Below are 16,704 nucleotides of genomic sequence, written 5' to 3' on the forward strand. Positions count from 1 at the left end.
CCCCACCAGCCCAAAAAGCACTGAACTTTTCCTCAGGAGAGGAAGCACACGGGTTATGGCAACAGAGATATTTCTAAGGCCCACTCAGGTATTACCAAAAATAAGCACTTCAGAGATGTGGTAATGGAAACTACCTGTTAGCTAAGGAAAAAGCTGCCTGAAGCAACTGCAGCATTTTGAGTTGTGCTAATATTGAATAATCTTTTTTTCCTCCAAAGATCAAAACCAGCATGGTTATCTCCATGAGAAGCAGAAACAATGCAAAGAGTAAAGCAGAGAATAAACACTCAATAGGAAGTCAAGCATAAACAAACACCTCCTGATTTTTTTTTTAATCATTCTGATATAGTTGCAGGAGGATAAACTTCCTCCTTAATTCAATCCTCAAAGCAACAAGACATCCTGCAAAGTAGGAAATAAGACCCAGAAGGATTATTACTCCACAGACACTGCCATAGCTGTTCACAAATCAAAGCATCTAAAATATTTGAAAATTAATAATGAATGACCTCATCATGTTCATTTCTAACCAGTCTGTTCAGGTGCACAGAACAGAAAGTGCAGCTACAATTTGATTTATCTGTAGCACATCCATTCTGTTTTAAGTACCTGAAGCTGCAGAAGCATTTCATACCTTTGCCTAGCATTTTGCAAGGTGGCTTGATTCAAACCACATACTTTCAGCATCTGCCATCTCACGGCTGCAGCGCCTGTGCTATCTGTGGCAGAGACCATTTCCCATTTTATCCCCCCCCCACCCCCCAAAGCGCTCCCTCCTTTCTGAAATGCGTAACCTGACAAAGTACACGTGTTCAGCAACATTCAGCAGCATGCTCACAAGGCAGATTCTTCTCGTCCTTAGGCAACCAGCATGCGTGCATCTGGTTGTGATTAACGCTGCCGATGAGTAATGCCACATGTTCACGGCCCTGTCCCACTCATGACTCAGTCCGCAGCTGGAGTAAGTGTGCAGGGAGCAGCTGAAGCCAGCGTGAGAGGTCAGCTAACAAGCAGGTTATCAAATGCCACAGGTCTGGTGTACAGCCAGGGGCAGCACTCTGCCTTGCCACGCGGGCAAGGTGGAGGGTGAGAAAGCAAGTTTGTCCCACCTTCCTGCAGCTGCTACCCGCTTGAATACACCTGTTTTGTCTTTTATTGAAAGGCCTGCATTCAGTGCAGAGGTTGGTATGCAGCAGTACTGTATCAATCAGTGGAAAAAACATCCTGCACAGGAGCTGTTAACCCTCTTCAGATGTCTCTCTGAAGAAAGTAGAAGTCTAAAGTCTAACCTCCTCAAAACCTCTTACTACTTGTACTCAACCATAGCTCTTTCAGAGACACAAGACAAGAAACTGAGGTGCAGGAAAAGGAGGAGAGCACCCATCATCCACCTCTGGCCAGGGTCTGGATACTAGAGAAAAAAAAGTTGACCGAAATCAGACCCTGTGTGAATTCAGTACATAGTTCAGGAGGGAACATGTGAGAAGGTAAACTCTTTTGGTGAGTGAGCATACAAGAAGCACAAAATTGAGGGCTACAACAGCATTTTCTTGCATCATCTCCCACATCCCAGTATTGCAGCACCAGCCACCATGCGGATGACTGCACGGCTGGATGGGTCCAACCCAGGCCTTCTGAAGGGGAGCACACTTGGGAATTAGGTTCCTTCTTGTGCCTGTGATTTCAAAACTGCTCTCACTAATCTTTAGCTCTGTTCTGAACATTTGGCTGCCACACCTGAGTGACAAACTAATCTATGATAAATCCCTGTTAAATAAATGTTATGTTAAGAGAGTTAAGGGTATTTGTACCTCTACTTTTTAAGGGTGCTGACACAAACTCTGGATTTACAGCCTTTCCAAGTGGCATACAGAGGAAGGACTTGACCCCCAGCATCCCACCTCTTTCCCCATACAGAAGGTTGCTGAAGAGTGAAGGATGCATAGACACACAAACCCCGCAGTTGCCTGTAACTCAGCGCAGGAGTTCAGCAACTCTCCACACAAGCTTCCTGCATGGATTTAAAAGAACAAAAACAAAAACACCCAATGCCATAGGCAACTGTAGAAAAGATTATTCAACCCACATGGAGAAATTAGCATCCTCAAAAGAAATAATAAAAACACCTTTTTGCCAAAGGCTGCTTTTTAAAAAAAAAAAAAAAAAAAAAAATCCTAGTAGGTTAAACAAACAAGGTCTGAAGTCACAGAATCACAGAATTATCTAGGTTGGAGGAAACCTCCAAGAGTCCAACCTCTGACCTAACACTAACAAGTTCTCAGACCCCATCACATCAGACCCAGAAACAATCAGTGTTACCTGGTGCATTTGTCAATTTTCACTTTGTCTAATATATTTTGGGGAGATTTAATCTTTGCTCCTTGGCATCATGGAAAGCCAAAGTTGCAGAACACTGTTTAAAACTAAAAGGTCTCTCAGTGTTACAGCACGTAATTGAGGCATGGGGGGAGTTCTCATGACCAGATGCAAGGTTTCAAAATAGCAACTTCCTTTCTTCTCGGTCTATACTGGCTGAGAAGTCCTCCTGACCACAACCTCCTTTCCCACAAGCTGCAGCAAGCAGGGCTCGTTATTCATACACATGACAGAGATAAAAGTTCAGACAGATTGAAATCCTCGACCAATGACTGTAATCCAGTTAGTATAGATTATAAACCATATTCATAATACACCTATTAAGTTCTCATCTCCGAGTTTGTGCTTCAGAAAGGATGCAATGCCACATTTTCACATTGCTCAAGAAAAACCACGCAAGGATAAGTTATATCAGACACACATAATCAAACAATGGAGGAAATCAGTATTAGGTTGCTACACAGCAGGAACTGTTTCACCATATCATTGACACAGTGATTTTGATCTGTTTTCTGGTTTGTTTGGTCTTTTTTTGAAATCACCTAACAGATGGACCTATACAATTTTGGAGACTGCCAATGACAATGAACAAGTAAAGACACTTGCCTTTTTTTAAAAATAGTTGACAGATGAGAATCCTGTGCCATCCTGTATATATGTATAAACTTCTCAGTTACAAAATTTATTCTAGGGTTGATGAGTTACCCTAGCCGACTTGGACTGAAATGTATTGAAGATCAATACTGAAGATCAGCACTCAAAGAAGCACTCACTGAAAAAGCACTGGATAATCATACATAAACAATATCAAACAATACAACACTCAAAATAATTTGCCAACAGTTTAAGGCCACGTGTGTGTTTGTTTCTTTAAGTAGGCTTTGCACATTTCATTGTCAGACATTTATTATTTTAGTGTCCCTTGCACAAAACAGCTCAAGCAAATATCTCTATTTTGTGGTCAATAAGACTTTTTGTTGGCATGTAGATGGAAAGAGTATACTTACTGCTAGGAAAAGCATGCAGTACATGGAGAATGATGAATGGCCAGAGTAAAACGAGAGTCTGGAAGAAAAGAGATCAGACATTTCATTATTTTTCCATTTGCAACAGTCTACAATGATACTAAGTTATTTTACACAAGTGAACAAGGAAAATGCAAACATCCCCATGCTATTACTTCAAGGATGCTATCTGTGCACAGAAGTCATCACTAACGTCTGACGACAGTTTTTGACAAAAGAGGGCTGATTTCACTATTGAGAAGCTATCCTATTTCAATGTTAAATTGATTTCAACATCTGGTAGTAACTGCCTGTCTTTTGACTAAAGCTTGACTAGCAAGTGAGCGCATCCTTAAAACTAGAAATCAAGCGTGTATTAAAGCAGTATATTTGTGTTGTGTTCTTGATAAATACCAGAACTAAAAAAGTGTAAATATCATCAATTTAAGAGTGCCTATCTGATAGTCACAGTATGGTTATGAGAACAAATAGCATACTCACCCAAAATGAATATTCATAAATGAATATTGTTAAATACTGCCTGATAGTGACTGCTCGTGTTTAGCTGTTTGTACTACATATTTGTGAAACATACCACTTCGTACAGACTGACCACTGACCCACTGAAGGGGACAGGCAGGAAGACAGTTCACCAGCCAGCCAAGTGCAAAAGGTGACACCCCATCCCACATTTATGGAAACAGTTTTATACTCAGTTATTTCGTTTAAGAAGTAGCAATATTGCCTCTAACTTCTTCTAAAGGGAGCTTCTAGGCTGAGAGGTGTGGGCAGCCGGCAGCAACAGCCCCAGGACACCGAGGAGGCCTTGAGAGGGCCCTCACGTCAGGGGCTGCGGGTAATGGCAGAGGCCTGACAGGGCTCCCGAACCTGAGGCAAACCATACACAGGACAAACCCCTGCCACTTCTTTGTCAACAAGGGCTGGTAAAATGGAAGGAGGTTTCTGATTCGATCTTCAATCACGAGATGAAATTATATTTCAATTTTTTTTTTTCCTACCTTATGTGGAGCACCTACAACTGTTTGGCCATTTCACAGGCTATCCACCAGGCCTCTGACAGGCGTCTGTGTGATTTAGCTGTGTAACCCACTTAAAATCTTACATACACAAACAAGGACAACTTAAAGAGTTTTCATAGCTCCCCTGGTGGCCCTCTGCCACCTCACGACTTCAGGAGCTGAGCCAGCTGGAGAGCCTGGATCAAGGGAAATCCCTGGTGAAGGAAACATCTCTGCTGTTCCCACCAAGAGTAATGATGTGCAGTAAGATAATTGGGTTCAACACTCAACACTAACTGATTGCCTTCTTGAGAGTATTTCAATCCCATGCACAAGGGAAACTCAATTTGCACGCACAATATTAAGAAACTGCATCAGACAGTGGAAAGAAAAATGCACGCTAAGTGTCCTGTGTAGGCAGGAAGAGCTCTTGGTTTACATTTGGTTTAAAGCACTATCAATAGCCTTCATCTTCAGAGACCCTAAACAAGCTCTCTGAAAAGAGCAAGATGAGTACTGTGTATATGGAGATACCAAAGACACTTCCAATTCAGAAAAACTGTACTGACAGCATTATCTTCAGATACTTGAAATTCAAATCCAGGTTCTGCAGCAAAACTGCAGTCTCACCATCTCCACTGCAGTAGTCCTTACTCCTCACCAGCTGATCTCTGGATAGCAGCTTTCTATGAAATCCTGTATGACAAGAACTTGGAAGCGTTATCTTTCAGACAAGACATGTCTGAGCCACAAAGGAGCACTCAAAAAAAAAAAATCACAATAATGAATTCCTGAGCCCTGTGCCAATATTTTTATCTTCGGGGCTATCGCTGTTGTCCGTAAGACAAAACTTCCTGCAACTCCTTAGGGCAACATACTGCCAACTGTAGGCATTCAGAAGGGTGTTGAATGAGAGAAGGTAATAAATGCAACTCTTTTCATTCATTTTGGAATCCCTATGCCATTTTAAATGTGTTATTAGGTATGTCCAAAACCAAGAATGCCAGCAGCTAATGTAACATTAAGAATGTCTTGTTCCAAGTTGAAGATTACAAAATCTAAGTACAGCCTCATCAGGAATAGATAAATATGCTGTGCATGACTTAAAACTTTGTGTTTAGCACATGAAGTATTGCCAGAAATACAACTGGGACAAAATATCGATCCAACTTGTACATTGTGCAATCCCAGTGAAATTTCTTTGGTATTACTGCCATCCCTACACTTCCCTAGACTTTAATTATGAAAACTTTAAGATTCTTTCAAATCTTTAAAGTGAAACAATGCAGAAGTTTTCTGACTATTCCTCAGCATGATTGCCATGTGCCAGCATTTAAAATTAAATGATTAAAAATAAAATCAGAATTTACTAGTTCCAAGAACACAGGAGTTCTAGATCAAATTACATTTGTAAATAAAGTGCTATAGGCAGCATTCAAAAGCCCTGCTTCTGGCTAATGAAGGAAGGGGTAAATTATCTCAGCAGCAATATCTCAGCCAGCTGCATTACCTACAGGAGCTGCACAGAGCCATGTCTACAAATTTGCTAAGGTCTTTACTATGTTCACAGAAATACAGAAAGGCAAACAAGAAAAGTTTTCCCAAGAGACGGAAACAAATCAGAGGTGGGAGACAAACACAAACCCCCAACTCTCTCAAAACATTAGAGTTTGGATTTTGACTTGTGAAAGCTGCATTGCATTTTTACCTGCTCCCAAGCAGAGTCACTACCTACTTTCAGCACACAAAATAAACTGCTAACCTTTCTTCATTTAAACAGCTTAACACTCTGTTTAAACTGCTCTTAAAAGCGTGGCTTCTTATATGCTCGTAAGAACTACTGAAGGTGCAGAAGCATTAAGCAAAGTGCACTTCTCTGCAACAGTCTGATAGAGGAATGAATAGCCTTAGTGAAGCAAGAGATTAGGAAAGAGTTGGATAAGTACAAGACAATGAAATATTAAACAGCAAGTTAAAAATCTTTTAAAAGATTTAGAAGTGACAGTAAAATGGAATAGCCCAGAAGCAAGGCTATCTTGTGCCACAAAAACATGATAGAGACTTGCCTGTGGGTATTGTCTCAGCTTAATTGTTGGATTTTGTATGGTAATATTTATGAACAGAAAACAGGATATCCAACAAAACATTATGCCTGTTTCTGTATCATCAACACAAAAATAATCACCCACTGGATTAGCCTGCAAAACTCTTCTATCCTCAGGTTCTCCAGATTCTTCACATCTGACTCAAAGCTTCCCTTGACATTCACGTTACAGATTTCATTGATCTGGTGGGGAATAAAGTGTCCAACAAACTGCAGGCCAGCACGTCCATTTCAAGTGTGCCAGACTGCTCTGCACACTTGGCAGGGAATTATTCCTAGAATTAACACACTGAGGACCTGGTTTAATAAGGTGATAGTGCTACACACAAGCTGAACACCACATTCTTTAAAGACAACCAGCTCTGCGTTCAGCAATCAACATGTTTTCACATGAACCCACTCTCTTCTCGAGGTGTCGGACTTCTACGAGAACAAGTTCCAAGGATATCAGTGAGGACTCAAAGTTCTGAGTACTTTGCGCTTCACTGCAAAGAAACGGTCAATTAATTGCACAAGCAAGTCATGTATATTTAACAACATCCACAACTAAGAAGTCAGAAATCCATTTTCAAAAGACGGTATTATTTACAGTTACTCCACCTTCTTCCTTCCCTGCCAGTAGTTAAATTCATACTGAAGTACAGAGCATGACATTCAGAGGGAAGAGCTGCCAGGCTTCCCAATTTTACTGACAAAGGTGTTTCTACGTGAGGTTTCTGTTAAGTGTCTTGTACAATTCCCTAATCATACTTGGGGCAGGAGAGCAGAGCCACTCAGCTCTGCTTTAAGTAGAGGCAGATACTAAGCAAACTTTGCCAGCACTGAGACAAAACATGCCAAGACTAGGTTAGTAAAAAGAAAAATGTGTAATTACCCATCTTCAAAAAGCAGAGCAATCTCACCGTTTTCTTATCTTACACAAATGAAAGTTCCCTGCTTGTCCTACTGACGAAAAACAGAACTAGCAGGTTCGAGGAAGAAAGAGGCAGTCCTAATTTGCAATCACCTTCTTCTCTCCCCCACCTCTATTATTCTTCTGCAACAAGCCCTGCAGATAGTGCAAGAGGCAGGGGAAGAAAGTAACCTTTTCCTGAGGTCAGGGAGAACATGGCGTGGTTTCACTCAGCTCTGAGTGCCAGGAGGCTCGTCTTCACCGAGGTCAAGCGGGCTCTTAGACTCAAACCTCTGCTGGCATAGGCTGTTGGGTTCCACTAACCCACCACCCCGGGAACTGGAGAAATATAGCACAACACATGCAAGCAGGCATGGACTTTGTTGTTTTTACAGAGAGATTACACACTGGTGGAACAATCTAATTGGGCAATTTCTAGTTAGCTAGCTGTTCTGCAGCTGTCATTGTGGCTTGTACAGGTGGCTACCAGGAGAATGAACTTTCCTGTAAAGATAACCAGTAGAGAAGAAGTTTTATTAGCCTGCTGTTTTTTCTTTTCAAATGAGCAAAAATTCACCTGTGTCCTGAACTGACTAATATTCTCTCTTCAACATTTCATCCAGGGAGCAAGAAGTTACTCAAACTCCCAACATTTTCACCATGCACAAGCACATACGCTCTGAATTCAGCATTACCAAGTCCAATCTACTGGCACGTGGCAATGGCATTCCATGCTCACATTGCAAAACTACCACAGTTTTCCTGTGTTGTGTTTTACTTTGACACTCAGTTTAGCTTAACGTCCAAAGGGAAATTTGATTTTCCCCTGTATTTCTAGTTTACCTCCTCCAAATAGAAAAAAATTGCAACCTTGTTTACTTCTTTCATAATAATTCTCTCAGGAAAAAGTAAGAGTGAAAACAGCGAGTGAGACTCAAACCAGTATTTCTAAAGGCTGGTTTGCTCTCACACGCATCAGATTACAAACCTCTGTTCAATTAGCCATGTCTGCACAGGTTATCCATGTACTTTCCTGACTCACAGGAGTGTTACCATCATTTTACATAAAGGGAATGAGAACAAAAAAAGAGTAATCCCTGTTAAATCACAGATTTGATTAATGATCCCTCTTTAACAAACTGCTTTGGAAACAAAGCACCTGGAAAGCATGCAGAACCTTATCTCCAGTCCACCCCCCACCCCAAAGTTTGTAATCCTCAGCAATTAGGGGGCAAGAAAGCTGTCAGCACTAAGTGGATTTCTTGCAGTACTGCTTGAGCTTTGAGCAACATACAGATACGCTCATGTCCATTTCGAAGTAGTCCCTTTCTATTGATTTGGGCATAGGCTGTGCAAGTCAAAAAAGTTCTGCCAAACGATAAGATGCATCTACCTGCTCCATTAGCCATAGCTAAATTACAAAAAAAAAAAAATCAGCATCACAAACTACACACTTTGATTGCTAATGAACTGAACGGTGATAATAAGTAACTGAACTAATAGATAAATTTTAAGTAAGTATATTTCTCAGGCTGACATTTGTGTCTTCTTAAGCCTAATAATACATTTAATAAACCAGTTCAGGTGCACATGAGATGCAGTGCCTTAGCTTACACAACTTGACCAATAGATAGGAAGAGATGCCCTTGGAATAAAGATACAGGCTCTTTGCCACACAGTGATTCAGTGGAGCGCTGTATGCCCAGATCAAACTAACACCAAAAACAGCAGGGACAGCTATTTCTGAGAACTGTAAAGAGTGAGGAGCCATATTTTCAGTTATGAAAATTAATGCTATCCATCACCACATAGAAGGGCCAAGTCACATCAGGACAAAGAGATGGAAGATCAGAAATCTGATCCGGACCGCAGAATTGCTTCTCAGTTGCTTACAGCAAGTTTATCTTTCAGATCTGGTGCTCCCTGTTGACAATTAATTTCTATTAGAGAGGCAGCTTTCTGTGCTCTCTAGATCAAGTACAGCCCCCTTTCATCATTCACCATGGACCAGCAGCAACTTCTGAAGTTTAATTATTTAAGAGGTTCATTGACCACCGTGTTTAGTGTTTTCCTTCCATGTAACCTTCCCACAAGCGTTAAGTGTGGGTACCCTAATTTAGGCTCCAGCTCTCAGGAGTAGAGGATTATTTGGATAGGACTGAATGTGTTCACAAATCAGCTGTGCTGCATCTTGGATAACAGTAATGACAAAGGGGTGAGAAGCAGTGGTAAAGGGAACAGTTGCATCATTTGATTAATAGCAAAAATGTATCTGGCATTCAGTCCATTCAACCTTTCAACTGCTTCAGTATCCAGACTTCCTCAGAAGGTTTTGGCAGGCATCTTTCCAGAACTGAAACATACTGAATAGGTTCTGATGAAAACTCCTGAACCTTTATGCTTCCGCACAGTGACAGTGTAACAGCTCAAAGGTTAAAAGCTCTGTAACAGAAATAATCAGATTGCTATACACAACATACCAGTAGTACCCAAGCAAACGTGTAGTTAACAAGTCTGTATAAACTCTAGAGACATTTCTGATTCATGATGTTATTGGAAACTGCCAGATTAGATAAGTAAACTATTTAGTTATGTTTGAATGAGTAAGTGCATTTTGTTTTTTTTCCACAAAGCTTAGTTTCAAAACAAAGCTTTTATGAAATACTCCAGCATAACATTATTTTAACACACAATGGTGCTTCATCTTAGAAATACCACCAGTACCAAGAGAGAACTATGAAAATTAGGAACAATTGTGTAATAAAGACAGGTTAGTGTGAAGCAAATGTCCAGTCTTTTGGGTTACATTTAACAAAATCCAGAGCAAATCACCTGCAAAGGCTATCTAATGACACAGAAAAAAAAAAAAAAAAAAACAACTGATTAAAATCCAAGCAAGTTATGTCTGATTTTTATTTTATTTTTTAAACACTGAGTTTTAAAGGAGTTTTCCCTATGTAGAAGGGACAACATATGAGTTTCCACCTTTATTTTGAAGTTCAACCAAACCTTTATGCAGGCTTAGCCCCATGCCAGCTGTCTGACATGGGTACTTAGCTCCTGGGAACTGCTCTAAGGGAATTAACCACACTCACTGGCACGCATGTGCACTGCCTGTGAAAGAGCTTGAACAGACAACTCTAAACAAAGCTAAAGTAAAATTCCTGGCAAATGATTAGTCAAGGGCACCACCTTGGCAATTGTGCTGAAATAAATTATCGAGGTCAAAACAGTCAGCTCTAATTTCCTAAAGACTTCTTTGAAGATTACATTTTGTTTGCAATGGCAGACTACACATCTTGTTCTGAGTGCAGGCAGCATGACAGCAATATATCAACTGAAGTAGGGAACTGTTTTTTTCCACAGACATCTGAGTTGTGATATAAATCAGTACATTAGTAATACAATTATAGTTATGAACCTTCACAGCTGTGTTATCTGTTACCACAAATGGAGCAGAGTGACAGACTGAAATTAGAGACCTTCAACAATCCTCTGGTAAACTGAACTTTATAGAGAAAGCTTTTCTCACACACAGGCATCCCTGCTAGCCTCAAGTCCTCTTTTGAGTCTAACAGAGTTCAGATCGCATAGAGAGCCTTTCAAGTAGCTTGATTAGTGCAGCATGGCTTAATATTTACCACCTAAGGTTCAAAGGTTTTAGTTGCGTGTGTGCGTTCAGTTCAGTGAGCTGAAGAATGAGCCAGCAAGGACGGCTGCTTGGATCTGCACAGTCATCAGGTTTTCCTGTTCCTCCAAACCCAGGACTCTGACCTTACAGATCCCAGCCCATCACCATTCCCTTTTTTTTTTTTTTTATAAAAAACGACAAAAATGTTTAGAAGTCAGTAGTTAGAATACCGGGAGAAACTTGAACTGCTCATCTAAAATGCAATAAAAAACATGTCCAGAAGAGCTTGGAGTGAGCACAGAAAGCCTGAGCAGGCAGGCTAAGAGCCCTTTAGCACACACCCAGGACAATTACATGTGGGGGTGAACTTCACACTGTACAAGAAGGTGTGCTGATGGGAACTAGTTTAACCAGTGGTAAACCCAGAGAGTAAGCCAACAAACTGCACTGCACACTGCCACCAAGTTTAGCACTGCTGTAAGAGGTGGGGCATTAGCAGCCTAAACAAGCGTGCTGGTGTCCAGCTCATCTTTTAAATACCTACAACACTGCTCCCTTCCCCCTCTCCTCTATATTCAGCCACTCTGTTAAGGGAGAGCGCAGACTTCGGGAACAATTGCTGAAAATAAGTGTTTTGTTCTAGTTTGAGTAAGTTTCCTGAAAACTGAAAAGAACTCTGAAAAAGCTAACAGGTGCTCAGAACTGCTTTCCAACATGACTTAAGACTCAACTACAAAAAAAAAGTCTTAGCAGAGTACTTTCAGTATGCACTGCAGAAATATGGCAACAATTCTGTGCAGAATCAGTTCACCACTGTCCTTACTCAGACAGATCACCTGCACTGCCTTCTGTTTGCACAGAAGCAGAGGTTGTGCAAGACACTCTTTATGCATCTGCATATTACACACATGCACTTAGTTGGTTAGTTAGGAACCGTCAAGCACAGCCAATTTTTTTTTTTATTTTTTTATTTTTTTTCTTTTTTTTGCTTGAAGGACTAGTCTGTCAAAAAGACTGTTTACAATTACATTCTCACAACTTTCCAGCAAAGGAGCTGAATGCCCACTGTCTGTTCCCACCGTTGCAGTGTTTACCAAGGACGAGCAGGTTATGTTTATGCCTTCCCATCTGCAGAAGGGAAGCGACTGTTCCGTATCTCATACCAACAGCATGGCAATGTTTACAGCCCTGGAGTGGAAGGGAGCAGCTTGGTTTATATGATGACGACAGTGCACTGCCACATGTGTGCAGGACCTCTGCTTTCTCCATTTTTAAGGCTACGAAGAAGAGCAAGTTCCTTGCTGTATGCATCTCTGGCTCTTAAATACTGACCCCTTCATTCTCAGCATTCAGAAACCTGAACCATCTCCCTCTGCAACTCTCAAATTGCTTTGAAATATTATTGCTAATTTCATAAATTTCAAAAATTTTAAAGTTTTTGAACTGCATTCAAGCAAACTAAGTATGTATACATATACATAGATGGGTATATATATAATTTAAAAAAAAAAAAAAAACTGAGCCCAGCATTTACCTAGGTTTGAAATTCAATCCGGATTTTTCAGATGCAATCCAGCAGGACAACAAAGTTTCATCATGAAAGGACACATCTGGCAATTATGAAATCCAGTTCAAAACACATTTAACGCACAAACAAGACAACCCCCCCCCCCTTTTGCTCCATCTCTCTTTAAGAGAACAGAAATAAGCCATCCCAAATGCAGACGATGTATGAGGCAAGATGACTGGGACACCTCCAAATCTATACCTTAACCAAGAGCTCAGAATATGAGTAAAAGCTAATGAATCAAAGGGCTCAGGAAACCACACCGTGTGTTAGCCCTTCTCCTTTTACAACCCTAGGTGCAGCTGTAGACACACAAAAGGAAAAGCAAAGTCATGAGAGCATCTCAAATAGGAAGCTTGCTCAGATGTTTAGAGGCCAGTGATCAACTCTTTCCTAAGGCTGAGGAAATGTGAAGAGTTGCTGAAGTCTTCTTTTGAGGCTTAATAAGTAATTTAGTGTTAGATACAAAATACCAAACCCAAGACATCTCAGGACCCACTAGTCTGACCAGGCAACTAGCAAACATTTTCAAAGTCCTGTAAGGATCAGAGGCATAAGAACCCAGATGCTTCGTACCCAGAAGGGCTTCGCCCAGGGAACTTTTTTGCTCCTTTGCCAGGGAACTTCATCAGCCTCAAAATCTGCTGGAAGAGCAACGTGGCAGGGTACAAGCAACTCAACAGCTTTCTTTTTTTTTCTTTTTTTTTTTTTTTTTTTTTTGTTTTGACACTGCTGCTGGACAGGCCAAACAAGAAAGGTGCTTTGCTGAATCTATTACTCAGCAGCAAGGCTGAACTAGTTGGACACATCAGCATCACTGCATGCAGCAGCCAGGAGATATTAGGAATGCAGAGACAACCTCACAGCACCAGAACATCCCACGCCCTTGTGCAAGGAAACGAGTAGGAATAGCAAAAGGCCATCCTGATTCAGTGAGCACCATTTAAATTCAGACAGAAAAAAAGCACGAGATATAAATGGACTGCCTACCCAGGACAAGTGTTGATGCATCACCCAAGCATGCTGCAAAGGAATTCGAAAGGCCAAGGATGGAGCTGAAGTGCTGAATTCAACAGCTAAAATTCAGTGAAAGCTTCAGAAGACAAGGATCCATATTACTTTATAAAGACAGATCTCTAATGTATAATTTAAATGGCGGAGTTTGTCAGCTTTTAAAAGAAGCCAGCACATTCATTTTCTGAAGTGACAGTACTTTAGGTGAGATTTTACCCTCTGAAAAAAAGTTTACACTGTCATTCACAAAAACTGTCATACTAAAATACATAAAATAATTTTCTACATCCAAAATACAGAATTGCATTAACTTCATAAACCAGTTGCCAGGTATTCTTCATAGTTTGGGATGATCTCTTAAGCTTCTATTCACTAAATTGATTAGTCCTGTATAGATTTCAGAGATTTTTGTGAGCACTCTGGCACAGCAAGCAGATCAGGTACACTGAACCGGTGAGAAAACTGATGAAGTTAGAACAATCATGCCAGTTAAAGGCTCTTTGCTTTCAAAGGTTGTAAATTCAGAGTAACATTAGCAACACTGTTTCACACTCCTTATTGTTTTTTGGTGTTACAAATGGACTTTTCCTTCTACATTTTTGCAGGAAGTGATTTTTAAAAAACAGTAAATTCAAGGGAAATAAGTATAATTTAAATTTGAAGTTCTAGGGAGACATCATTTACACCAGCTGTAACAAGAACTTACTTTTCTTACCTCCATAGCCTATCATTTTCCCTGTGATCCAATTCAGAAGGCAGAGTAGTTGTACTACATATTTTGTGCTACACCGTTTATTCTTAACACTTTGTGGATAACATGTAAGCCTAAATAGCATCAGATTCAATACACCTGACCTTTCTACAAGGCTTAAATGTGCTGTTTGTGCTGCCAAGTTTAACATGATACACAGGACTGACCGCATAATCCTCACTTAAAATCTAAAAATACTGTCAACTGTATATAGCACCTGCTACATTGTTCAAGAATTTAAAGTGTTCTTTAGATTACACACAGCTTTTCGATACCGTAAGTTCTTTGTTTTCTTTGTGTGTGCTTTGTTTCTAAATTTATTTGGAGATTTTACTGGCTTGTAGAAAGAAGGGATAAAAATTTGAAAGAAAAGCCCATAGCCACACTAATTTCCCACCTTCCAAAGAGTATTGCAAGAAGCTTTGTGTAAGGTATACATTCTGTCTTTGGGATTGGACACTACATGCAAGAAACAATACCCATTCTTAGCCTAAAGCGATACTCAGTTAAAAGGCCAACCTGTTCCATGTTCAGCTGTCCTGATCAAACTTGTCTGCTGGATTCCAGATCCTGTTACCTAGGGGTTACCAATGCTCTTCTGCACAAAGGCAATCAAAATGCAATTACCAGCTCCTGACTGCCAAAAGGCGCCAGAAGCAACCAGTTAACATCTTCACTCAAGGTGTCACTGCAATCTGACACTACACTTAGAAGGCCACCACCCTGAAGCCACAAAGCACCATACATCTAAGCACAGTAACTTTTGAAGTTTCCCTTTTACCCCTAGCAGAAGCCTCAAATTTTTTGCAAGAGCAACCAAGTGTTAAATACACTTAATAATAAAGTGTTTTTTTGTTTTGAGGGTGTTTTTTTTTGAGGGTTCCATAATTCATATACTAGAAGAAAACAGAAGCACTTTGTGTTCATTACTACACCAGACATTCACGCTTACAAACTCATTTCAGACAGGCTGAACCAGCAAGTACAATAAAATATACTTGAGAGGACAGTAAAATACTCATCCACATCTCCTGCTGGTGAATATCTGTGGTTTCTATTAACTCCTTCCAATACAAGGAAGCTAACCAGCAGGACGCAAGGACAGCCTGCCACAGACGAGTTAGAGCAGACTGGTTTGAGAAGTGAGCCTTGCAACCAGCAAGGAATGAAGAAGTCATAATCTGTCCTTTGAGTCCTCAATGCGTACTCCTCTGAGGAATTCAGGTATCTTGGAAACCAACTCAAAGCCAGGTAAAAGTAAGTTGTAGCAAGCCAGAAGAGAAGGAAAAAATTGATCAAAAAAGGAAATCTGCAAAAGAATCCAGAGATATCTGAGAACAGCATAGACTGCTCACTCACTTCCCCCCTCTACCGTGTTCACAGCCCAGCATACCTACTCCATCCTACCGGGCCTTACTTTGCCAGAGTTGAAAGATAAGATGGCCTTTAGGCAAGTCACTGCCTTTACATATCCTAAAGAAAGTACCTGAAAGGCAATTTAGCAGCATTACAGTATATACAGAAATATACGAAGTAATATGATAATTACTAGCTGCAGTGACAGGAGAACAACTTGTTTTTTTCTTTGAGACTTAATTTCCTAAAACATTAAAACAAGCAGTGCCTCCCAATTAAGAACCAACATGATGTGGAGCCCTCCTCCACAGTGCAATTACATTTAAAAATCCATACGCCTTACTCATCCAGGTTATGTATGTCACTGACTAAAGAAAATTTTACTGTTTTTGATACCAAAGGGAAAAAAAAAATCCCCTTCATATGCCAAACATCCTATTTAGTTATTCTTTGTAACCTTCTATTTGAATGTAAGTATTAGAAGCTCTGCACATGACTACTGGGAATTAAGCATAGCAATACCTTTAAAAAAAGCTTCAGAATACAGCTCTGTACGAATCATTCACTCAGAAAACTGCTGTGAATTAGCTCATACCAGCTTCCTTATCTAGCTTAAATTAAATGCCAGAGAATGCCTGAAGAAAGGGCTATCCTACAAATACAGGTAGGAGAGAACACCGATTTCTAACACTAATAGTTTTCAATTTAACTAGAAATTTTTAAAGTAGCTATTCCCATACGTATTTTAGAGATCTGGAACTACTATATACTTTCATGCAATACATCTCAACTCTTATGTGCAGCTTTCAACAAATACGAATGAGATTTACTAAGCACACAACTGTTATTGTGATCCTCAGCTTGGTTTAACGGCCGGTAGTACTGGAAGTGCAAATACGCTACAAAAGTTGTCAAGGAGAAGCTAAAGCTATCTAAAGCTGAAGAGGACTCTTTTCAGAGTAAACAAGATACTGGAATCAACAAGAATTA

At 40.3% G+C, this 16,704-nt stretch overlaps 1 protein-coding gene across 2 annotated transcripts in view; it reads right to left on the reverse strand.

Annotated features, from left to right (window-relative positions):
* PLPP1 (phospholipid phosphatase 1) overlaps positions 1-16,704 on the reverse strand; it is a 59,092-nt gene that overhangs the window by 10,429 nt on the left and 31,959 nt on the right. For both annotated transcript variants that reach the window (XM_082783223.1, XM_082783224.1), the window contains exon 4: positions 3,384-3,441. In XM_082783223.1, coding sequence (XP_082639349.1) covers positions 3,384-3,441 — 58 coding nt within the window. The remainder of the gene's footprint in view (positions 1-3,383; positions 3,442-16,704) is intronic.

The sequence above is a fragment of the Aythya marila genome (assembly GCF_965140915.1).
Source record: "Aythya marila genome assembly, chromosome: Z".
Lineage (NCBI taxonomy): Eukaryota > Metazoa > Chordata > Aves > Anseriformes > Anatidae > Aythya > Aythya marila.